This window comes from Filicampus tigris, chromosome 10 (assembly GCF_054856515.1).
Source record: "Filicampus tigris isolate MCC_2025a chromosome 10, RoL_Ftig_1.0, whole genome shotgun sequence".
NCBI classification, from domain to species: Eukaryota; Metazoa; Chordata; class Actinopteri; order Syngnathiformes; family Syngnathidae; genus Filicampus; species Filicampus tigris.
In genome coordinates, this window is record NC_141226.1 from 9,006,107 (window position 1) to 9,031,433 (window position 25,327).

A 25,327-nucleotide genomic window follows, 5' to 3' on the forward strand; every position below is an offset into this window, starting at 1 on the left:
TTAGTTGAGCTATGACGTTTCAAATGTTGGCGTGAGTATGTCAGGCATATTTGTCTTCATTCCTGTTATATATAACAAAATGTAGGAATCAGGAATCAGCATTATTATGGCTTACTTATGGCGGCTTACTGTAATCATGGAGACTCAACGCATCACTGTACAACCTCACAAAATGTGAGCTAAACTGTGAAGCTCCAGTGAATGCAAAAACAAGACATTAATCAGGTGTTTTTAAAGCACGTGATGGTCATGAAAAGTACATGTTTTGGTTGGAAGAAGGGAAGAACAATTCAAGCTTTTATCAAAACCATTCTCAGCACCTGTGTCAGGCTGCCTGCCTACTTTGAAGCAGGCAGGCGAGTCAGCTTTGGGTGATTGAAGCACAATGTTGGTCAACACATGGAGACTGCATGTTCCCAGATTCCTTAACGTTTACCCTCCGGCCCCCATTTCAAACCATACCGGTCATTAACAGCATTTACCGTAAATGGCACTGTGGTTTGATGGTAAAACTATCACTTACGGGGGAAGTAAACAACATTGCAGCTGACAGCCAGTAGACACAGAAAGGATGCTGTCCAGTCAAAATATCCTGCAAAAGCATACCTACTGCTGGGACGCTACAGGGAAGATAAATACATTAAACACTCATGCAGTGTGATTTTCACTTTGTTTGTTTCCATCGAGACCAAGCACGTGGCCAAACATCACACCCTCGGGCTGTTTCCCTCCCTGGCGCATTCCCTCTCTCCTCCCACACGGTGACACTTACTCGTATAAATATCCCTCTCTCAGCATTGCTGTTATTCAGACTGATCTGCCCTGACAACACTGAGGCGGACAAACAGCTTCAAGGAGAATAAAATTGAGGCGCAAGTTAAGTATATTTTTATCGGACAAAAAAAACCATCACCGTTGCAGAATGTGGCATCAGGTGGCTCTTCTGTCTCTGTCATGCCTCATTTTGGCCAGCCAACTCCAGGCTGAAGATCAAGCGTCCCTGCATCGCTCCAATGATGCTGCCGGACGTTGCCAGTACACCTTTACTGTGTCCAGCCCTCAGGAGACCAGCTGCGCTGGGGGCAGCGGGAGACCCGAGATGGAAGGTATCCTGTCCCGGCTCACCCTGCTGGAGGCTCTGGTTAGCCGGCTCATGGCCGGAGTGGGCACCAGGAGTGATGCTGAGGTGGGCCTCCCAGAAAGTTTCTCCCAGATAACAGGAGAAAGAAACCAGCTGCGACAGGACAAGGATCGACTTAGCAGGCAGGTCCAGGAGCTCCACGCGAGGGTGACGGAACTCAGTGGTGAGGCTGAGAGCCTCAGGAAGAAGCCTTGTCTGCAGACAAACACCTCAGCAGATGCTCGCAGAGAACTCAACCACAGACTTGCCAGTGGTATGTGCATTATTGAGGAAAGCAAAAACCTGAATTGAAGACACAACTGGCACCATTACTCTGTTTTTTTTTGCCCTTATTTAAATGTCTTGCTGGTAGACTGACATAATGACGTCTTGAAAAGGGCAGCAGGTCAGGTTGCAGTAATAGTCTCAGGTTGAGTAAGGGGATTGGAATTTACAACATAGTCTTATTTTACAACTTTGTCACTCATGTATGTCTTGTTTACGTTTATGTTTTGAGGAATGCCACAGTGAAGTAACGGGGGAACCTCTTGGTTACATAAATAAATGCATCATGCTGCTTTAGTTGCAGCCCTGTCGCAGTTGAATCAGCTGAAGGGTAGCGGGCGTCTTAGTCTGTCCCTCAAGGACCAATCAGTACCAAAGTTTAGACACACTTGCTAAACTATAAATGAGAAGCTGTGTCCGAACCTTTGACCAGCACCGCACACTAATGCAAACCACAGGGCAATTTATTGGACTCAGAGGAACCTTATACTGTTGAAAGGCCACACAGGTGTATGCACAAGCTGTAAAAGTCCACCATGATCATACAAAAGCAGTACCGCAGTAACAAATGGGGAGTCAATTTATATCCCTCAAGATCCCATCCACGCTAATGTACCCCTCAGGACTCCAGCAAAACCGTTTGTACTTTTTCCAAAGCCGTACGGGTATACTGCCAAACTGCAAAATTCATATATACGATCATATATATGTCTCTAAGGGTACCAAACCAGTGACAAGCCGGTACACCACTAAAATAATGATGACTTTCATTTATTTCCACAGATCATGGATATGATTTTAGTAATGATGCCTACCAGGAGATGAAGGCAGAGGTATCAGAAGTCCCAGCATCTCATCTGCTTCCTGATCGAAATGCTTCCAGTAAGTTTCTTCAATGCGCTGGGATGTTTGAAAGCAAAAGTAAAGAAAATTGTGTGTTTTTTTTTTTTTTTTTCTAGGTTGCGGTGAGTTGCTGTCTGTGGAAGATCCAGTGTTACACAGGAAAGCTGATGGTTTTACAGGAAAGTATGGAGTTTGGCTGCAGGATCCTGAGCCTCAAGATACTCGTTATACCAACACGACCGTGTGGCGTATCGACACAGTGGGCAAAGACGTCCGTCAGTTGTTTGCATATGAAGACATGAACCAGTTCTCCCGTGGCTTCCCGACGAAAGTCCTGCTCCTGCCTGAAGCGGTAGAGAGCACGGGGGCAACAGTGTACCGCGGCTCCCTCTACTACCAGCGTAAACGCAGCCGCACACTTATCCGCTACGACCTGGCCTCGGAGAGCCTGGCATCACGCCGGGATCTCCCTCATGCCGGCTTCCACGGTCAGTACCCTTACTCATGGGGGGGCTACACTGACATTGACCTGGCAGTAGATGAGCAAGGTCTCTGGGCCATCTACAGCACGAGTAAGGCAAAAGGCGCCGTTGTGCTCTCCCAGCTGGACCCTGAGAGCCTCCAAGTGAAGAGAAGCTGGGAGACGAAAATCAGGAAGAACACAGTGGCCAATGCGTTCATGGTGTGTGGTCGTCTGTACACAGTGGCCAGTTATTCAGCGGGCAACACCACCATCAACCATGTGTTTGACACAGCCACCAAGGTGGGCCGCGACCTCTCTGTGCCTTTCAAGAACAAGTATCGTTACAACAGCATGGTGGACTATAATCACGCCCAGAGGAAGCTGTTTGCTTGGGACAACTTCCACATGGTCACCTATGACGTTCGAGTGGGCGGGGCTATAGAGTGAAGAAGACACAAGAGAGCCTCAGGGAGGGGGATGCTGTCTTTTGAACTGTTTTGAGCAAAATGAATGTGATTTTAGAAAAAAACATAATCACCACTTAGGATAATAGGTCACACATCACTTTGCTGCTCTTTCCCACTAAGTTGCTATGACAACGTCTCACCGCCATGTATAACTAGAATCTATTTTTTCTATTACCAATGTAAATACTAGGATGCATTTAGCACAAGCAGACGTGTCACTTCAGTGATAAATGTGTATATGTTGGGCAGATCCTAATAAAATACAGATGATGTCCCACTTTTAATCACGATTTAACTTTTAAACAAATACAGTCAAACAATCTGTCAGTCTCACTGTGAATGACAAAGTGGCCTACTGTAGTGTATATTGGAGGCAAGTACACACACACACACACACACACGCTCACGCACACATGCAGTCAGAAACACAAATACTGTACATTGCAAGAATGTGCTGTGTAGATAAGCGTTGTGATGCTGCATTGATCAGCATGAGGAAGATCACGATGTCGTTTGTAAACACCCATAAACCAGAATGCGCACATTCAACGTTCGTATAACAGATTTATGCACATACTGATGTGAGGTCGCAAACAAAAGTGCTTATACACAATGGCAACAACCTTACAAAGATTTCAGAGCAGCGGAGCTCCAGCCCGTGGAGGCCGGCGCCTCGGCAGGGGTGACGGCTCATAGCGCCTCTTTCCCGGACACGCTTGTCGGGCGTCCCACTGGCTGATTGAGAAAGTGGGTGTGTTTTTAGTCTGCAGGGTTGGTACGGGGGTGGCTCCTCAAGGTTGAGGACCCGATCGCTTTGTAGAATTGGGCAGAGCAGGTGCTTTAAAACCAGTGATGCTCAGAGATGGATGAATGAACGACAACACCGTTTTGGAGGTTCTTTTAGTGACGAAATAGCATTTTAAAATGGCCCAAAGCTCAATAAAGTCGATTCTGCATGATGCAGACCCTTTAAATTATGATGGATTACAATTTCAGTTTCAACACGTACCCTGTTCTGGTTACATGGCGCCCCCTGTGGAAAAGAGTCTGTATATGCAATAGCTACACTGTGGTCAATGGAAGATATTTCATCCAAAAACCACACCGTTGTTAAATTAAAATTGAACACATGTAAAACGTAAATTAAAAAAAGAATGATTTGCAAATCTTTTCAACCATTATTCAATTGAATAAACTACAAAGACAATATATTTAATCAAAATGATGAAAACTGTTTTGTTTGCAACTTTCTCTCATTTTGAATTTGGTGCCTGCAACGTGTTCCAAAAAAGCTTGTACAAGTGCAACAAAAGACTGGGAAAGTTGAAGAGAGCTAAAGAAAAAAAACGTTTGGAACATTCCGCAGAGGTTAATTGTAAACAGGTGAGTGTCATGATTAGCTATAAAAGGAGCACCCCCGAAAAGCTCAGTGGTTCACAAGCAAGGATGGGGCAAGGTTAACCACTTTGGGAACCGCCGTCGTTGAATTAGATCAAATCTTGAAATGGGTTGTTCAAAAGGGAAAGGATTCTGAAATCAGATTAGATCATGTAATCCACAGCGTGGCCTCATAGGAAGAGTGAGTTTTTATTTACATTTTACACAATGTCCCACATTCATTGGAATTAGGGTTTGTGTAAAAAAAAATATATATATATATATATAGAGAGAGAGAGAGAGAGAGAGAGAGAGAGAGAGAGAGATCCAATAAGATCGTTGTCTTTGGGAAAGTACAAGCATTGTAAATGGGAGGGTCTTTGTTTTAATAGGAGACAGTACACTGAGCATCTGAAGGAAACTTGGATGTGTGAGAGTTGAGGCATTCTGACTAACATACACCATATTAATGCTAATTGACACTTTCAAAGAGGTGTTTATTCAACATAATTATCGTAGGTGTAGGTTGCAGTGGTGTAGAACTGCATTGCATCATATTTAGAGTTATCTCGTTCAGCTACATAACATGAGTCAAAGTATTCTACAAACAATAAATAGCAATCACCAAAAACAAACTCTCTTCAATATTCATCCATAAAATCTCTCAATATCATCACTGCTTGTTTCAATTTTGATGACAGAAATATCTTCAGTTGCTGTGATTGATGAACCCACATACACTTCTGCAATCTAATGAGATCAAATTCTGTACAAGACCACTTAAAAAAAAAAAACACATTACACAAAGAAGTTTTATTTTAATTGAATGGGCTAGAATACTCAATTCTAATTGTGATGCACTGCATTTCTACCCCCACAGCAATCAACAACCACAATAAACGAATCTTTCATAATTCTAGTGCGAATACTGAAAGTTGCAGTAATAGAGAGGTGACAAGATCTGTGAGTAAGGGTAAAGTTCATCTTGCCCAAACACAAAATCTTCAGATAATTTACATATGCAGGCACAAAATCCTTACACACTGCCCTAATGTGTCCAACTGGCCATCCACAGTCGACCATAAACCTTGTTAAGTCTTTCCTGCAGCCTCATGAGCAGCAGGTCCTGTAGGCAGTCCCAGGTCACCCACAATCTTTCCACAAGGTCATATTGGCAGTATCCCATTACCAAACCAAAGCCCACATCTGTTACATAGTGGCGGGCCAGAAGCAGCCGGGATATGCTCACCAGGCCGGCCCATCCCAACACCAGCACTCGCATGGAGTTAGTGTCCACCAGCTGGGCTAAGAGGAAGCGGGCGCACATTGCTGCTCGTGTAGCGTGGCCAGAAGGGAAGGAGTAGCGCTCAATGAAGAAAGTGGAGAAGATGTCTGTGCGGTTCTGGGATGGACGTCGACGTCTCACCACAGTCTTGACAAGTCTGACCAACAGCAGATCTAAGAGCAGTGCTAGGAGGGCAGAAACAGATTTGTTGAAATGCGCTTAAAATGTCCTTAACATGAAAATCATAGGGTGAAAAACAAAATGGGGGAAAAATGATTAAAAGGTTAAATACTGTTTAGTATGTCAAATGAGCACAGCAGCACCAACTCCTTGGACTACAAATATCAAATCAATGTATTTTAAATGTAAATATTGCCATCGATCAGGTAATTAAATTGTGACAGCCAAAATCGCACTCAAGAGTAAAATTAAATTGTTTTTCAGTCCTAATATATCTATATATATATATATATCTATATATATATATATATATATGTATATATATCTATATATATATATATATATAGATATATATATGCATAGATCTCTCTCTCTCTATATATATATATATGTATATATGTATATATATATATATATATATATATATATATATATATATATATATATATTATTTATAGTCCCTCAAATGGAAAAGTCGAATTTGATCAAAATAGTAAATGGAGGGCACACCACATGTCGCCCAAAGTGGCTTATTTGAAAATGTATTACTAACTACTAAATGTATTTAAATACATCAGCGCGTTGATGCAGCCGCTAACCTACGGAAATGTTTTCCATTTTAGTTGGATATAACTTACTCTCATCACCAGGATCCCTTGCCATATACAGGCCAAGGGTAGAACCCTGTATTTTTTTTATTTTTATTTTTTGCATTTGGTCTAATTTTAATTCAATCTTGTTATGACGTACCAGGCAGCTAGCATGTGCTAAGCTAACCCGGGGGAGTTCATCTCTCAGTTTGGGTGTAGGTATCTATACCAGCGTCCACATTTTGTTTTATTGCTAATGCTAGGTTGGCATGAGAGCCCAAAAGCTAAGTAACAATTGTATTGATACACTGCCTTTGATGGGCTTTATTGACTGATTGCATAATAGTTTAATCTGATGCTCATAAGACGGCTAAACATTCCAATAAACACACAAAGACATATTTTTGGGCATTTTTATAGTATAGCATTTGAGATCCATGTATTCTACATGCAGTCAAACTAATTCTTTGTGTCTCATGCATTTTTGTCACTAAAGACAATTAGATTGTGATTATTTAAAATATGTTGTTTGTTGAAGTCAAAGACCATTAAATATCACATAAAGATTTGAATACCATCTTCCAGGAATTAAAATTATTGTACCTCTACTAAAGAATTTTCCAACTTTCAATAACTTTTCCGAACTCGAATATGTGCATGCCTGTGCCATAATGAAAATCAGTTCCACAGAATTGACAATTATTTCCTCCCAAGAGTAAAACAGGCCCTGATATTTCCAAAACACAGTAATCCACTATCGCATTCCCAGAATAGCTCTGGCATTTCATCACAGGACAATAGGCCGACAAGTGTACCAGCATGGGGATTTTGTCTGTCATCCAAAATAATCTACACATGCAAATAAAGCATCACTTGTGTTGTGTGCATGTCACTCAGTGGCTCCAGTGGTGCCAGCACCGAAGAACAATTTTCCATGACTGGACTGGCTTTTTCCTGTCACACACAGGGATGTACAGGTACAGTCTGCAGGCACAGCAAAGTCAGCTAAAATGTGCAGTACTTGACATACATTTCCAAGATGTAAAACACCAGTAAGTCTAAATGTACTATCTGTATCCGTTTGCATCATGAAAATGCACAAACTGTTACCCTGGAATCCAGTAATTATATTTATATATGTTAGCATAGTTATGGACCACAAGGAATTGACACTTACTAAAATGTTGGCCAGTCAGCAGCATTCTATTTTTTGTTTTGTTATCTAAATAGCCATCAGCATTAGTTAGATTTGATCAAATCCATTTAGAGCTGCAAAGAGTCCAGTTAGGAACTCACATAGCTGTAGTGCGTGCTGGGAGGAAAAGTGCATCTACTTTGTTACTGTATTAAGTACATTTTTCAGTTATCTGTACTTGACTTAGTATTTTGTCATTACTTTTTAATAGTACTCTCTACATCTGAAAACAGATATTGGTAGCTTTTACTCCTCACTTTGTCGAAATTGGTGGACCTGTTGTTAAAGCAATTACTGATCCTGACATAAATGTAATGTGGACTGAGCTAAAGAATTTAGCTTGCAGCAAAGCTGTTCATATTTTTTTGTTCCAAATTCTTCTTCTCGGTATTAGCACTATGTAATGTAATAAAAGATGGACATTTTGCGTGCAGGAGTTTCTTATTTATTTATTTTAACATTTCAGAGTATGTACTTTTTTCTTTTAGAGTTGAACCAGCACTTCTTATATATCGCTGGCATCGGGCCAAAACCTTGTACCTCCGAAATAGTCACATTTAAGGAGACCCACAAAATAGCAAGTTTGCTCAACCATTTGCATTGCATCGTGAAAGACAGCAAGCCATTTTCAACACATTAGATTGGTCAATAATGTGCAAAAGTAACACTCGTGTGGACTAACCAATAGTCTAGATTTATGAAAAAATATTAAATTCACCAAAATGTGACTTATGATGGTTTGGCCCGAATCCAGCGATATATAAATAGGCCTACACGTAACTGCACTTCTATTAGTGCAGCAAGTACAGCATGTAAATGGTTCCATCTCTACATATAGTTATACGTAATTATACACCAATATTTATCATGATATTAAGTAAACGTTTCTGGATGATCAAAATACTCGTAAATTCTCACATAATCATTTCAAACTTGCACATTGCCACTCACCCAGGGCCAAATTGAGCATGATTTCCTGCTCGGCTGCACTGTGCCCACAGAGGAGAGCGTATAGAGTGCCGATGAGCCAAGGGACTACATGGCCGGAGAACTCCACCAGCCTCACCAGGGGTCGTATGCCACCCCACGATGAACCCTCACAGGCGCACACGCCGAGCCGTTTGGACAACCACAGGTCGATGGCCAACAGGAAGCGCAGCGTGACGGTGACTATCGGTTGGCTCAAGCTGACGGAAAGCTCCTCACTCGGTGCTCGAGAAACCAAGTGAGAAGAATTGGAGCCCCGACGTCGACATTCCGATGTTGACGATCGAGTTCCACATTGACTTCCACGGCAGCTATTCCGTCTGGACACCGCTGAGGACATATTTCGTTTGGTGTCCCCGGATAGCAACCCGTCCCTCATGTGTCGACCACCTGTGTCACATGTGCTGAGGCGCACATCAGAGCATGATGTACACCGGAGTGGTCACATGGTCCCCATCACACGCTGTACTTCCATCCATGCATCCATATCTTGACTCGGGGGTGGAGGGTTGCTGGACGCCATTTTTTTTAAAATCCAAACCATTAACTTCTAAGACTACAATAATAATAATAATAATAATAATAATATTGGGGCAGGACGGGACGGTGCTCAATTGGTTAGCATGTCCGCCTCACAGTGCAGTGGCCGTGGGTTCGAATCCGGCCCCGGCCTTCCTGTGTGGAGTTTGCATGTTTTCCCGTGCCTGCGTGGGTTTTCCCCGGGTACGCCGGTTTCCTCCCACATTCCAAAAGTATGTATGGTAGGTTATAATTGAACACTCTATATCAGGCATGTCTAAAGTCGGGCCCGTGGGGACCAAATGTGGCCCGTGTTAAAATTTTTACCGGCCTGCAGCCTACTACTATTCTTTTTTACTTACTTTGTCCACTTTCCTCTCTATTTAAGGCTTGCACAATCTAATGAGATCCAGTACAAGAACAATATTCTGACTTTGGTATATCCAACCGTCCTCCTCCAACCGTTGACTTTTGGCGGTCACGCTGTATCTCGGACTTTTAAATTGTACATACATAATTTATATCAAATCTTACTTTACTTTCCTTCCCTTCTTAACCAAGATTGTCGAGAAAGTGTTTTTTGATCAACTCAGCAAATTCTTGAACTCAAACTGACTTTTTGGTCAATTCCAATCAGGTTTCCGACCTCATTACAGCTCAGGAAAATCCCTTATTAAAGTACTAAATGACATAAAATGGCGGTACGTGCTTGACTGGTTAGCACATCCGCCTCACAGCGCAGAGGTTGTGGGTTTGAATCCGGCCTTGGCCTTCCTGTGTGGAGTTTGCATGTTCTCCCCGTGCCTGTGTGGGTTTTCTCCGGGTACTCCGGTTTCCTCCCACATTCCAAAACTATGCTTGGTAGGTTAATTGGACACTCTAAATTGCCCCTAGGTGTGATTGTGAGGGTGAACGTTTGTTTGTCTCCGTGTGCCCTGCGATTGGCTGGCAACCAGTTCAGGGTGTACCACGCCTACTGCCTGCAGACAGCTGGGATAGGCTCCAGCCCGCCCACGACCCTTGTGAAGATAAGCGGATTGGATAATGGATGGATGAATAATAATATCAGGAATAAAAAGTATAAAATAAATACAATGAAAATAAATATATATAACATAAAATAAATAAAAGAATAATAAAGTATAAAATTGTGTTTATTGTATGTGTTTTCACACTTCATTAGTCAGAGCAGAACAATCTAATAATCACATATGAAACAACAGCTGTACTTATAAAACAAACATTGGTGTTACTATTTTTTTCCCAAACAAAAGTAGCACTCTGAAATAGTTTAAAGCTCTTTGTACACGACAGAAAGGAAAGGTTTCATTTACCTTCACAATTAGGAGTTACATGGGATGTTATTTATTCTGCAACTTCAAGTGTATGTAATTTTAGTCAGCATGGATAGGAAAATTTTAAAACAAGTGCTGACTCGTTTAGTGATTAAGTGCTTGATTGCTAAGCAATGTTTGGTTTTGAGATGATACAAAAACTGTTGAATTTTGCACAGGACATCGGACATGTTTTACCAACTAAATATTTTTCATGCCATGTGATGTAATTCCCGCATATGAAAGAGAATCCTTCCTCTGAAAATAGTTAAGTCAAATTCATTTATATAGCCCTTAATCACAGTCTCAAAAGGCTTCACAAACCCACAGTTGACAAATATTAACGATATTCCCTGATCTTAATTCCAGATGAGGGGCAGGAAAATAAAATAAAATTTAAAAAAAAAGTAGATTAACTCACCTTTATTAAGAAATCATAATGGGACGAAAAGCAGAGGAGACATGTCATTGTTCCCAATGTACAATATACAGTACATCACTAGTAGTCATGTATGCTGAAACAGGGCAGGAGGGGGTGATGATGATGGCCCATGATTCACAGAAACCCCACAAAAGAGTCTTTTCAATTTGCGGACTTGCTGTTGAGTGGTCCGAAGTGACCATTTTTTCAAGAGGGCCCACATTTCCTGGAAGCATCTGCTCACAGTTACAATGAGTGACACTCTGTACCTAAATTGTTCATGAGGGCCTGGTACTCCCTCTGGTGGGCAACAAGGCACCGGAACACTTGATACTTTCTTTGGTAAAATCTGCAAAAGAGGTTATACTTATTCCACGTTTGGTGGTTTAACTTAATGCATTGCTGTTGGATCACTTATGCAATATGTCAAAGCGACAATGAATACGAGCTAATAAGGAAGAAAATGGTGTCAACGTTTCACCTTACCTCTGAAGGCTGTGATCAGGCGCAACAACTTTTCCCACTTTTGCCATTTTCGCCATTGCCTCCTAAAGTAGTATTGAAAATATAAAATAAACCTTAATAAATCATGCTGTGCACTTTCAGGCACACCATGACCCAGTTGTAGAAAGAATTGGGCTACAGTGGTTTTGATGCAGCTCAGCTCATGACTTATACAGTGCACGGCCTCTCTGCGCTCTAAGCTGCACAATCCACTGGATCAGACATGACAACTGCCTGCTGCACTCGTCTTGGGGGGGGGCTTGACAGGTGCAGCCTTGTACAAAAAATAATGTCTTATTTTTAGTGTACTTGGCTTAAAGGCTCATCATTCTCTAGTGTTATGAGATCTGATGCTGGGAAATCACAGAGATGATAATTTGACCGGGCATAGGATTATTCAGCATCTTGAAATTTAAGCACATTGTGCAGAAATCTGACTCTCTTCTGTGAAAAATAAGTGAAGTAATGCGATGTGCTACTGTTCACACAGGCTAGACCAGCATTCATTTAAAAAGTAAAAACAGAAAAGGTCAACAATAGCTGAAAGAATTAAAGATGCAAAATTTTGGTCAGAGAGCTTTTAATTTAAGAATAGTTTTAAAGAAAACTTCAAACCAAATACCAACAACTTGAGTTGTGTGAGATTTGACCAGTGCGTGTGTACTATGTGTGTGTGCGTGTGTGTATTTTTTTCCACCTGTATAGTGCCATGGTCATGGGATGCACACGCTCCAAGAACTGCTGCTCCCACCAACACAGCTTCTGTCTGCTCAGGCAACACCACGGGCAACCCTTAAAGTGACCAAATAACTGTATTGACCATAAATGAAAATGAACATAACTTATGTATCATGTACACTTCTCTTCAAAAGAATTGGAACAGTGAGGCCAAGTCCTTAGTATTTGCTGTAGACTGAAAACATTTGGATTTGACATCAAAAGACAAATATGAGATGAGATCATGTCAGCTTTTATTTCTAGGTATTTACACCTGGATCTGATACACAATTTAGAAGACAGCACCTTTTGTATGAATCCTTTCCATTTTTCATTATACTATTATATATATATATATTATACTGATTAGCGCTGTTCAGTTTCAGATTTCAAGCTTATGAAAACTAGAGCAAAAATAAAGGAAGTGTCTCAATACTTTTGGAGTGGTGTGCATGCTTATTTAATGGTACAAATAGTTCTTGTTTCCAAACGAAAAAATCATGCCACGGTCCCTTGTTTGTACTTTGTACCTGTTGCATTGGCATGAGTCTGCACAAACAGGCTGTTCTTGCTCAATCCTCCACATAAGAAGATGGTATTAATGTCATGCCCAGCTTCTTTCATGGCCTCCAGTATATGTAATGTACCAAGCTGAAATTAGAGAAGGATTCAGTGAGGCAAACAGGGAATCAAATACAATCCTTCCTAAATAAAATTTCAATACAGACTCAGAGGAGGTAATTTGAAACAAAAAAGCAATGAACTGACCGCCAAGGCTTGTATCGTGGCCAAGTAGAGCAAAGCCAAGTCATCCAGAGTTTGAGAAAGGGACAGTCCCACCACCTGCAAAATAGTCATCATTCAATTTAACAAGTTGAAATACAGCAGTGGAATTTTGAAAGTTAAACACAATCTGTCCCCCGCTGATAGTTGATTTGTTCTGACTTTTTTTCCTTGGGAAAGAGAAAAGATCAATTCCAGGGTCAAAGGATTGGAATCATGAAACATAACATCATCATTTAGGTGATTGAAGTTTGTGGCATATTTTTCTATTCCCTTTACACACTCTTCTTTTCTAATCACACTTAAAAAGGGACATTTTATCTCAAATTGACTGTTCAATTGCTTGTATACAAATAGTTTCATCCCTGAAGTGCCCGACTACTTCCTCAATTGTGATGTCACAAGTCAGCATACATTTATTATAATACCGTCCCGCATTGAGTAACTCTGTCCATGACATGGCAGCTTGGCTCAATGTTTACCAACCAGGGGTACACATTGTACATAGCCCTAGGGGTACGTGAGACCATTGCAGGTGGTACGTGGAAACATTTTTTAAAAATTCCAATAACCTGTGGCACAGCCGCATAATCACAACAGCCACGTGTTGTCTCATAAAGCTCAGAAAAAGTAAAACTGCTATACAGTATATTGCTGTGTATATTACTTGTGTTGATAAAGTAGAAGTCAACCCAAAAATATTCTTTACAATATTATATTCCATGTAACCCCACAAGTCTAAACACGGCATTCTGATGAATAATGTGTTTGTAGAATATGAGTTAAGCAGTAAAATCCATCTGTTTTTGTCCATCTCAGGGGGCGGCCATTTTGTCACTTTCCGTCGACTGAAAATGACAGTTGCTCAGGGCTCAGTTAACGACCACTCATGGCTCAGCTTCAGAAAACAGGTGAGCCTGTGATTGGTCCCTCGGATGGATAAAAAACAGTGGATTTTGCTGCTTAACCCATTTGAAACATCATTCCAAAAGAATTTGAGATCTTAGACGCGGCTTTCACACAAGCCTGAGTTTATTATTATTTACTGTTTCAATCAAAAATGTAAAAATAAAGTGTGACTGGAAGAGACACACTAATTTTATTTTATTTTTTTAAATCGAGTGGTAATTACCATCCTCTATTCTGTTACAAAGACATCAATATTGTCTACAAACACAAACATATTTTCATACATATTACTTATTTTCAAGGTGACGATTTATTTTTGTTTGATTTAAGAGAAAAAAAAAAAGACAAAGCCTAAGAATTAAATGTTCAAATTAAGGAAATTTAAAAAAAATAATAATAATTTCATAATCAGTTGTGTTATGTTGTACTTTTGGAGAATCATCAGCACATGAGTGAGGGGGTACTCATGGTATGCCAAAAAAGGCTTAGGGGGCCAGAAGCCAAAAAAAGTTGGAAACCAGTGCTTTAACTCACCATGCCCTTCAGGGTGGGGTCAGCCAGCGGTGACCTGTTACCGTGAAAGTCTGGCCACACATGAAGATCTGAGCCCAGCAAGTCAACAGCTGAACACGATGAAGCCATGACACGTAGGTGGCTGTTCAGGTAGCTGTAGATGCCGTCGTCGCCTGCGGTATGACAACTACAAAAACAAAAAACAAATCTTTTGGGATGATGTTTGATAGCAATTTGTCTAAAAGATGCTTTTATTCTTTTTCAGACATTACCCATGAGGGTTTAAAGAAGAAACAAAGAGTTGACTTAAACATTTCAGTTAACGTGGGAATATTGTGTCTTAACTGGTGAACTCCCAAAAACACACTTCTTGGTTAATTGAAGACAATAAATTGATTGTCAATAGGTGTAAATATGTTTGTGAATGGTGGTGGTAGTCTGTTTGTGCTCTGCAATTAGCTGGACCATTCCAGTGTTTATCCCACCTCTCACCTAATGTCAGCTAGGTTAGGTTCCAACTCTCGACTCTAGTGAGGACAAGCAGTAACAGAAAATGGATGGATAAATGCAACCTTATTAGCATATGTTTCATCAGTAACATTGACTCATCACCACAGAATAGCCTGCAATAACAATCTTGTGAGTCATACGCAACAATCTTACCAAACCTAATCTTACTCAATTATTATATTATTATGTGTCAGCTATTGGAAGATGACAGCTGTGTCACAAATGTCTCAAATGCATCAACTAACCGTTGCCGCGCCTTTTCCTGGAGCTGCGTGTAAGCGGCATGACCCTTCACCATGTGGTCAATCTGGAGGAGGAGACACACTGTTGTTACACAGAAAGGTCATGTATGGAGAACATCACATGACCAAAATAACACTTGCAAACAGTCAAACAATTTGGATAAGTGATACATTGTGTGTGTCCGATCTCAACATTATCAGGTAAGAACATTAGGTACACTTGCAAAATGCAATATGAGAGCAGTAAAAAAAATAAATAAATAAAATTATACTTTTTTTTTTTAAATTAAAAATTAAGAATGCGCAGAGGGTTATTAATTATTAATTTCACCAAACTGAACATACAGCATTGAATAATATTACATTTATATCATGTAATGCATCATTGTGGGAACAGTGAGGGTTCCCTATAAATTGTAGTTACTACTATTATGTATTTTAATTATTTTCATCATCATTCATCACATTTAGTCATTTTCATTTTTGTAGGAAAAAAACTCATGTTATCTAGCGAACGTCCAAATATGAGTGTAAAATAGTGGTTACCCTCATATCTAATATCTTGTTTTGTTTTGATTGCACCAGAAATTATCAGTTGAACTCGGACTAGTGACTAACATCTGGGGTTGTAGACGCACTCACACATGCAAGGACCACCACAGCAGAATACACTGACCAGACGTCCCGTGACACTCTGTCCTCCCTCGTTAAGCCACATGTCTGGTACCATGGCAGACAGGTAGGGACCCCACACTCCCGGCACAAACAGCGGCTTCTCACTGATCTGGGGAAAGTTCAAGTCAATCACTGCTTTCGAAATACAACACGTGACTAAAAACCATGCATTCACATCAACAGAAACACAGGCCATGTGGTGGAAGAACATTTGTTTCAAGTGCATTTTCTCATTCTCTGAATTATACTTGAAAAAACTAAGGGGCATATTCTCCCGTGCGCTTATGTCAGAAAAGGTGCGCAAAAATATTCGATAGGGACAGCCCGAGCCAACACCAGCTCCTGCAAGAGTGTGTTTAAGTGTTTTACTGCTCTGCTTGCGTTTAATAAATGGCTGTAAAGTGCATCAGTGACTATGTAGCTTTCCTTTCCCACATGCTAGGGCATTACAGTGAATAAGTATACTGAGTTTAAAAAAACAAAAAACAAAAAAAGATAAAATATAGCAGGGGAACACTAAGATACACACTGCCATGTGACAAGTTGATGTCCCACAGATCATGGCCATACGTCTTGTGATTGGCTGGCCCTCACATGGCAGCTGAAAGCCTTTCACATCTGCTCCTATCACACCTGGAGAAAAAGAGCAAATGACTCACGACACAATGACCCTTCTGTGTTCAACTTTGCATCAATGAATGCTAATATAATACCTGATCCTTTTTTATCTCTTCTACATGACCACTTGGGGACAAATAGGTCCACGCTTTCAGACATTCTCACTTGGAATTCACCAGTGCTAATAACCTCTGGAATAATGTTTGTTAAGATTGTTTAAAATAAAGTCCGTGCGTGAGGACAAGGCGGCATGCATCACTGTGACATGTCCGACATGTGTTCTAAGTATTGTAACCTCTGACTGATACAACAATTTGAGATTAGCAGAGGTCATAACCACAGGTCACAAGGAGACTTCAAAAGTTTAAAGAGCAGACTAAATCCAGATGCTCAGGTGGGCCAGACTCCTGAAAGGGGAAGTCAACGCAAACATTTTTTTTTCAAGAATATTTTCTATGCAAGCCCACTAGTTGAAACAAGGCATTCTGATAAATATTGCGTTTGTGCAATAATCCACTCGTTTTTAGCCATTTCTGGGGGCGGCCATTTCGTCTTCTGTCGACTGAAAATGACATCACAACTGCTCACAATGACCAATCACGGCTCAGATTCAGCAAACAGGTCAGCCATGATTGGTCGTTGTGAGCAGTTGTGATGTCATTTTCAGTTGACAGAAGACAAAATGGTAGCCCCCAGATATGGCTAAAAACAAGTGCATTTTGCTACTTAATTTATATTCCTCAAACGCAAAATTAATCAGAATGCCGTGTTTCAACTAGTGGGCCTGCTGGGAACATATTCTTGAAAAACATATTTGGGTCGACTTCCGCTTGAAGCAGAGAAGCAACACAGCAAGGGATGTCATATACCATCGTTAGGTGTGGCTGTGTTGTGCTGTGCTCTAGTCTACTAAAGCAGCAGAAAAACAACAACAAGAAAAAAATATGTTCTGCATGATATACCAAGGCCTCCAGCGTGACCATCAATGAGCGAAGCCCCCACCGCAGTTCCTGGATCTAGACCCAGATCTGCTGCTGCCTCCTGAGTCAGGCCATCACCAAGAGGATTCCCAGGTGAACATGTCATGTTGCCTGGAAGACAAACAATGAATCATCCAACAATAAATGAAACTATACTCGAATTAACGAATTCTGTTTAATGGTTTTACAACTTGATATTGTACTTTATTTTTAAATGACCTATTTTGGAAAAGTTGTTTTCAAAGAGATCCTCCAGTCCTATTGAAGTCCAAAAACTGGCATCCCATCCCTCCGGTGGGCAATACGTCCATTTACAAACCAGAGTGCAAAGGGATCTGTAAAACAGTGAAGAAAGTAGCATTAGCTTATGCATGTTTTCCAACAGCATGCAGCTAGTGGGGCAATTTCAAACAAATAGAAATAAACTTGTACTTAGCATTTCTTGTATCAAAAACTTAAGACATTAAATACAACCTCGCCTTGGTGCAACTTCACTTGAGCAGCTTGCATTTAGCATGCAACATATTAATACAATAGGCTCATGGCTGTGTGTTGATGAGGATAGACCAGCTAATTAGGAATTAGACAAATATTCTTTAGACCAGTAGAAGTTTTGGAAGTTTGCAAACTAAAATGAAGACAACTTGAGAGAAAATAGTTGAAATGGTAATCTATATTAAATGTTGATTAATGTTCTCGTCAATTTCAAGTGTTTAGATGATTCACTTGTTAGATAACAATCCGCAAACAGAATTTTAAGGACTTCATCTAGCTCAAGAAATAAAAGAATTTTGTCCAATTCACAATTTTTACTTGGTGAGACACATTAACATTAAAAATCTTTGGTGGGAAATGTCAGTAGGCTAATTTAAGCAGATAATTGTAACTGATTTCAAAAGCAGCACAAAGTGGCCTAAATAACATAACTCACCGTTTGCCAAAATTGAAGTAAAGTGAATTGATGAGTTTATTTTTCCCAAATATTCGGAATAATCACAAAGTTACGGGCGTAACGAATTAACGTTCAGTGTTTTCCGTAACATTTGGCAGCGCTGCGTTTTGCCACTATAGCAGTTATGCATTTCAATGTCTTTGTTTGAGGTGCAAAATGTGAATTTTGACTTACAAACTGCAATAACAAACCGCTTATTTCAAGCTTTGAATATAAACTATCTATATTAATCCCAACAACCCCACTGTCTAAGTCGGCATTGCAGACGTTTCAGCAATTTTGTCCTCAACTGCTTTATAGTTTTTTTGGACACATGTATATTTGTTTGCTATATGCAACGCTGCAAAATATAGCTTGCTACACATTCATTTTTACAGCATATTACAGTATGTACAGTATGTGCCATTCACATCTGCATGTAAAGTATTTATTTTAATGTACGTCTTACCTTAGGTTGTAATTATTTACATAGATATTTTTCTTTTGTGCTATTATTGTCTACTTTATGTCTCCTGAAAACCGGAATTTCCCCAGTGCAGAAATAATACAGGCTTATTATATTAATCAATTGTATCATAAATATATCTATGCAGAGGATAAAAAATGTTGTTGTGGTATAACAAACCTGGTCAATGAGCCTGTGGCCTTCCATGAAAGAAAGTCTGGAAGATCAAAAAAGTGAGCAGCTTTGTTCCAGCAGCTTTTCCTTAGGTTCTGCAAAACCACACACAAAAATCTCAGCACCAAGAACAAATGCTCACATATGGGAGGGGGGAAAGAGCCAACAACATAAAACATCAATTAAATCATTGCACCTATGCTCACCTCTTTGAGCCAGAGTAGCTTAGGTGGTTGCATCTCTGGTGACATGACCCCTCCAACCCGACTCAGGACGCTGTGGCCTGTGCTTGTGATACGAGCAGCCTGCTCAGCAGCACGATGGTCCATCCACATTACCACATTTCTCTGATTGTTTCCTGGGTAAGAAGCAAAAGCTGTCATGGTGGCTGTTATTGTTGTGATGCCTTATTTTCAGAATGGGTGATGACAATCATTTGACGCCCAACATGTAAAATGTCATTGGGCAAAATGACAACTTTACCATCCTCGTTGACTGCTACGGGCTGGAAGCTTTGGTCCAACACCACAAGGGAACAGGTAGCATCAAACCCAATCCCTCTCACCTGCTTCTTGTCCACTCCCCGTGCCACTTCCTGAACAAAAAATAAAAATTCCACAAAGAAAACACCATTTTTATGGATGACCAAGAGTACAAAATTTAAATAAAAAATAAATGAGTCATGAAGATTTTTTTTTAAATTTCAGTATTTATTCATTTTCAATTTTGATTTATTTATTTCTATATTATTTCAAATTATATGTAATTATTTCGATATTTAATGATTTCACAATTCATTCATTTCATTTTGGCACTCTTGCTCTTGTTCCCCTGTGCATCATGAAAACATTAGTATCTGTCATTCTATCCCACTCTTCCTCCATACATTTGAATGGTTATTCATCTAGGGGGCGCTATTTCGCATCGCCTGCCTTGTCTTCCTCGTGTAGCTCGCTCCTACCTTGACAACAGCGCAGCATTTCTCCCAGATCTCGGAGGAAGACTGCACATAATGGTCACTGTGAGGTTCCCAGATGCTAACGGGCTCTTGAGCAGCGGTCTTCAACACACCTTCTCGAGTCACCAGAGCAGCCCTCACACTAGCAGTGCCCACGTCCACTCCGACATAGTATACTTCAGCCATGAGGAAATACACCGCCTGGTAGCCCTGCACATACATTCCCGGTGTTCTAAAATTCCTTCCCAGTCATACAGTGCCAGTGTCAACATTTGAGTAGATCATTTAGAGAAGACGCATGTTACGCATTTCTACGAGGCATATGCTTGAAACCAGTGCGTCCAGACTGAAGAAAGCATTCAGTAAAGCAGCGACAGTAACAGATAAGATACACGCAATAGTTCGCAAGTTTAAATTACAGTTTATCAGCAGACACAACTTACTGGATCTCACCCAATGACTGCAAAGTGTGAAACGCAGTTTTCGCCTTACCGCCCAGAAGAAAATACTGCACTTTGAGCTACAGGCACTCTCGTGGCGAACGGAAAGAGAAAGAGGCCAAAAAAGCACCAAATTGCGTTTATCGATTGATACAACAAAGTGAAGAGTGCAATCGAGTTTATGTCATGTGTGTGTACCTCCACTGCAGATAGCAACACATTAAATAAATGATGCGCATGAAAATGCGAGGTTAGTAGTTTTTTTTCTGTTCGTGCAAATTAGTTTAAATAAAGTTTCAATAGTAGAACAGAGCGCTTTTATAGTTGTATAGTGCAGCACTGCGAAGCTTAGTGTGCAAGTCCATGTTTGTGTTGTACAAGAGATGAAACCAACGAATGATACTGACTTCCCCTTGAATTTTATGTTTCACATTTGAATAGTACACAGTCAGAAGGCAATTTATTTACTTTTATTTCAGTCTTACTCTATACTCAAAATTGTTTTATTTTCCCATAACAATCACTTCTCAGAATAATGTATAGTAGATTTCTGACTGTAATTATGAATGATTTCAATCATATTTATATATTTTTGATACATTCTCTGTACCGCTCATCATCATAGGGTAGCAGCTGGAGCCTATGCTGGCTGACTTTTGGCAATAGGTAAGGAACACCCTCAACATGCTGGCGGTCGTGATAGCCAGGACCGGCCCGGAAATATACCGGCTGTTCTTGAAAATTCACATATTTACCCAAAATTCCTGATGGCCACCACTGCCCTGTGTTAAGACCAGCAACAATACTGTACTAAATACTACAACAAAAACAGCCACGATTCGAAGAGCCAAACCTCAGTCCCTGGACAACCCACTCTACCAACTTAGCCAAAACCACCCAGCAAGACGAACATGCTGTCATTGCTCTGCTAATAGCTGGTGACATCAACAAGACACCATCTGGTCACCAGCTATCACCAGCTCCTGGCTATTCTTGCCCACAAGCTGAATTCTCACGGTATTTGTGAGTTCACAAAACCCAGAGGATCCATCTTGTTCCAAGCCTGCTGATTTCCTCCAAGCTGCACCACCAATCACAAAGCAACAGTGTATTTGCGGGCGGGATATGCAGCTGTGATGAAAATGTATCTCGGATGATAATTGGCTTGATCCAAAAATCAATGTCGTGTTATTTAAGACGCTGTTAATCCGCATACTGTATTTCCATTGCAAAAATGCCATGATGCCATCTGTGCCAACCCAGTGACCGAAGTTTCGGTTGTTTTCATTTTAGCTATTTTGTTTCGCTTTTGCAAAAGACCAGCACAAAAACACAACAAAACCATACTGGTCTATGCTGTTCTTATTTATTTATTTATTTATTTATTTTTTGTTCGTTTTTCAGGGTACCCAACCATTACTAGGAAAGAGAACAAAAAGATAGGCAAGCGCCGTCTTCTAGCACCTAGAAGATTGCTAGAATCTAGCTAAATGGCATAATGGGAACCTACTTGCCCTGGCAGAATGTTCGCGGCTGGGTATACTTTGGATTCCTGGAACAAGAGGAAGATAGAATGCCTGTCGATACTTTGCGTTGAGGATGTAGAAGACGCATATATTATTGGAATTCTGATAACAGGTATCCTGCTGTTTGAAGCTGGCAGTTTCCTGATTTATCGCAAAATTCAGCGGGCACGGGCAGCTCTATTGGAAATGGGGAACTTGCAGGCCATGATTGATGGGTTGTGGCGGCTGCTCAACACTCAGACTCAGGTGACGAATGAACTCAATCGCAGGTTGAATGCGATTTCTGAGATTCCTTGCATATCGGATTTCAACGTGGAGAAGTTGACAAGCTGTCTCCAATAATTGATCACTGATGCCGAATTCAGAGCGCCAGTGAAAGTGATAGCTGACTGAATTGTTGTCAGCCTGTTCCCAAAACAAACGTTATTGTGGATTCTTTCCTGGATGTTGATGCCGCAAGACACTGGAGCTATTCTAATTCAGATTCTAAATATGCTGCAGTTTAATAAATTATTAAAACATATAGTGAGAGAACACAGCACTGTCTGCATGCTAACAAGCACATTCATGCTTACAATTTGTGAGGCGTACGCTCGCTGCTTCCTGTCCGTTTCCTTCATAACAGAGAGTAACTGGAGCTGACAGTGGCCCTGAGCATGATGGGATTCTGATGAGTAGGACAAAGATGCCACTCACCAACTGTGACTGTCTGAGTGTCTGCTGAACACACACAAGTTCATTCACTGTATAGTATAATAGACAGAGGTGGGAAGTAACAAAACAGTACAAATACTTTCTTACTGTACTTAAAATCAACCCAAACATATATTTTTTTCAAGAATATGTTCTCAGTAGGCCCACTAGTTGAAACAAGGCATTCTGATTAATATTGCATTTGTGGAATATGAGTTAAGCAGCAAAATCCACCCCTTTTAGCCATCTCAGAGGGCGGCCATTTTGTCATTTCTGTCGACTGAAAATGATATCACAACTAGTCAGGGCTCAGGTAACGACCAATCACGGCTCAGCTTCAGAAAATAGGTCAGCCGTGATTGGTCGTTAACTGAGCAGCGGTGATGTCATTTTCAGTCAACAGAAGTAACAAAATGGCCGCCCCCAGAGATGGCTAAAAACGGGTGGATTAACTCTTTCCCCACAAACGCAATATTTATCATAATGCCTTGTTTCTATGTAATGGCTTGCATAGAACGTATTCTTGAAAAAATATGTTTGGGTTGACTTCCACTTTAAGATTTTTTTAAGCATCTGTTCTTTATGTATTTAATTTCCTGACAACCTTTTACTACATCTAAAAACCGACACTATCTGAATTTTCCACTCCTTACTTTGTCAAAATGGCTTGTTGCGTTTTCCATTCTCCTGAATGAAAATACGTTATAAAAAGAAAAATGAATTGAGTTTGCAGCAAAGCTGTGTCCAGTGTTTTCCAGAGCTGGGCATACTGCCAATGTGACGCCTATCCGACTATGACGGACACCCATTTAGTTGGCGATCAACAATAGATGGGAAACTTTAAAAAACAGTCGGACTAAGCATAGTCAGAAGACCATTTTTTTCCATCTATGTAATCATCTATTTTTGCCGTTTTTTTGTTGTTGTTTTTTGTTAGAAATTGACAACGTACACCCAGTTGTCTTAAACTGGGTCTTGGAACGCCCAGTGCTCTTAAACTGAATGACATCTTTGAGCAGCCGGTAACAACTGGGTTTGAACTTTCCAGAAGCCAAGCCGATTATTGGCAGTGCTGCACCCCTAGGTAGACCAACTTCTCATTACTACTGCACAGCAAATTCTGTAGTGTTAAATTGAGTTAAAAATCTAGTGTTAGCTATTTTTGAGTTACTGGGTGTTGATTTGGGTGTTGAATTAACACTTGCAGTTTAGAAAAACTCGGGGAAGTGCTATTTCAGCAAGTCACGCGCATTAGCTCAGGGGTGAGTTACATTCTGCATCCAGGCTCTTTTCTCCTACGATGCACTCGCGCTTTTTTCTTGGACTTGTACTAACAGGGGGGTCAACTCTTGGTCTGGACTATTCGGTTTTACAAGGTAAGTATGAATTAGATGTAATTATACAGTTCTTGAATCATTTTGTTTTTGTTTATGAGTTCAGGAATAAAAATTATGTGAAACAAAACAAAAGTTTCTGGATTTTCGCTGGTGGTGAAGGTGCTACATGGGCTTGCTAGCTAACCTACAAAGTAAACTTGGCAACGACGTTTTTTGTATTATATGTAAACGTGGAACTGCCAATATCGTCAACCTTTTTGACTGGCAAATACGTTCTAAGGTACTTTTGAGTCAGGGACGGATCCAGGATTATTTTTCTCTATTCGGGCTAAAAGGGGGGCTTGACCATAGGGGGGCTGAGAAAATACTTTATAAATACATTTTAGAATAGCCAATGAAATGCTGGGGTCTTAACTGGGCTTCACAGATTTCTGATGGGGTTATAGCACCCCCTAGCCCCGGTGTAGCGCCATCTCTAGTGGTAGTGGTACTGGTAACACACTTTGGGAATCACTGTTGTAAACATTTACTTTGTTTAAAAATATTTTTCAATTCACATTAAGAGCTCCCGTTGAGAAAAATGGCAACCACCCTTTCCACAAAGACAATGATTTAAGTGTTTTTTTAGGCTACCAGACAGACATGAAAAATAGTCCTACCTTTGTCACTCAACCATTCCACTTCTGCAAGGGTGCTACACAGAAGTTGCAGTTCTACACCACACTGCAAAAGCTGCACTAGAAAATCAAGCCAGCACACAATTCCTGCGAGGGTTAGGTTAAGGCAGTGCCGGAAAATAATGGTGGTCATACTAAATAGTGATATTTCGGGCACAATTTGAACATTTTCACATGGGAGTCTACTCACTTTTGTTGCCAGGAACGTAGACATTAATGCCAATGTGTTGAGTTGTTTTAAGGGCAAAGTAAATTCACACTGTTTTACAAGTATGACAACTTTACAATGTATCAATGTATACAATGTAAAGTATAATTTCTTCAGCGTTATAAATATATAATAACATACTGAGTGGTGTAATCACTTTTTTGATTTAGATATTAACGACTGCGTCATGAGTTGTTTTGCGAGAATACTAGCTGTACACTTTACATTGTAACAAATGTACTTTCTTCAGAGTTGTCCCATTAAACAATAGAAAAACATATTGACAAAAATGCAAGGGGGTGTACTCATCTTTGTTGTCTTACTGTGCCCCAGTGCCAAACGCCAATCACTGCTGTCCGGGAAACTGTTTCGAAATATGAGGTCAGGAAACACTCATTGA

General features: G+C 40.5%; 3 protein-coding genes across 6 annotated transcripts; 1 reads left to right on the plus strand and 2 right to left on the minus strand.

Moving 5' to 3' along the window:
* Positions 1-823: 823 nt before the first annotated feature.
* LOC147140700 (myocilin-like) lies at positions 824-3,462 on the plus strand. The gene is made up of 3 exons (XM_086043342.1): positions 824-1,394; positions 2,189-2,287; positions 2,365-3,462. Exons 1-3 carry the CDS (start codon positions 923-925, stop codon positions 3,156-3,158), a joined length of 1,365 nt encoding a protein of 454 aa, XP_085899468.1. The 5' UTR covers positions 824-922; the 3' UTR covers positions 3,159-3,462.
* A 931-nt stretch (positions 3,463-4,393) lies between these two features.
* Positions 4,394-9,216, minus strand: LOC147140701 (polyisoprenoid diphosphate/phosphate phosphohydrolase PLPP6-like). The gene is made up of 2 exons (XM_086044181.1): positions 8,757-9,216; positions 4,394-6,025 (listed from the first exon to the last, which is right to left on the minus strand). The coding sequence occupies exons 1-2, from the start codon at positions 9,169-9,171 to the stop codon at positions 5,604-5,606; spliced, it is 837 nt and encodes a 278-aa protein (XP_085900307.1). The 5' UTR covers positions 9,172-9,216; the 3' UTR covers positions 4,394-5,603.
* A 1,231-nt stretch (positions 9,217-10,447) lies between these two features.
* On the minus strand, positions 10,448-25,202 carry fggy (FGGY carbohydrate kinase domain containing). Of its 4 annotated transcripts, XM_086042650.1 has the most exons (17): positions 24,702-24,792; positions 22,588-22,729; positions 20,050-20,256; positions 19,572-19,683; positions 19,295-19,446; positions 19,095-19,183; positions 17,737-17,852; positions 17,500-17,628; positions 16,449-16,552; positions 15,921-16,028; positions 15,248-15,309; positions 14,514-14,679; positions 13,056-13,130; positions 12,818-12,938; positions 12,268-12,362; positions 11,553-11,614; positions 10,448-11,415 (listed from the first exon to the last, which is right to left on the minus strand). In XM_086042650.1, exons 2-17 carry the CDS (start codon positions 22,630-22,632, stop codon positions 11,313-11,315), a joined length of 1,746 nt encoding a protein of 581 aa, XP_085898776.1. In that variant the 5' UTR covers positions 22,633-22,729; positions 24,702-24,792; the 3' UTR covers positions 10,448-11,312. The 4 variants fall into 4 exon arrangements, with proteins under 4 accessions (XP_085898776.1, XP_085898779.1, XP_085898777.1 ...); XM_086042653.1 differs by lacking the exon at positions 22,588-22,729 and having other exon boundaries at positions 24,702-25,202; XM_086042651.1 differs by lacking the exons at positions 22,588-22,729; positions 24,702-24,792 and adding an exon at positions 20,490-20,650.
* Positions 25,203-25,327: the final 125 nt, after the last annotated feature.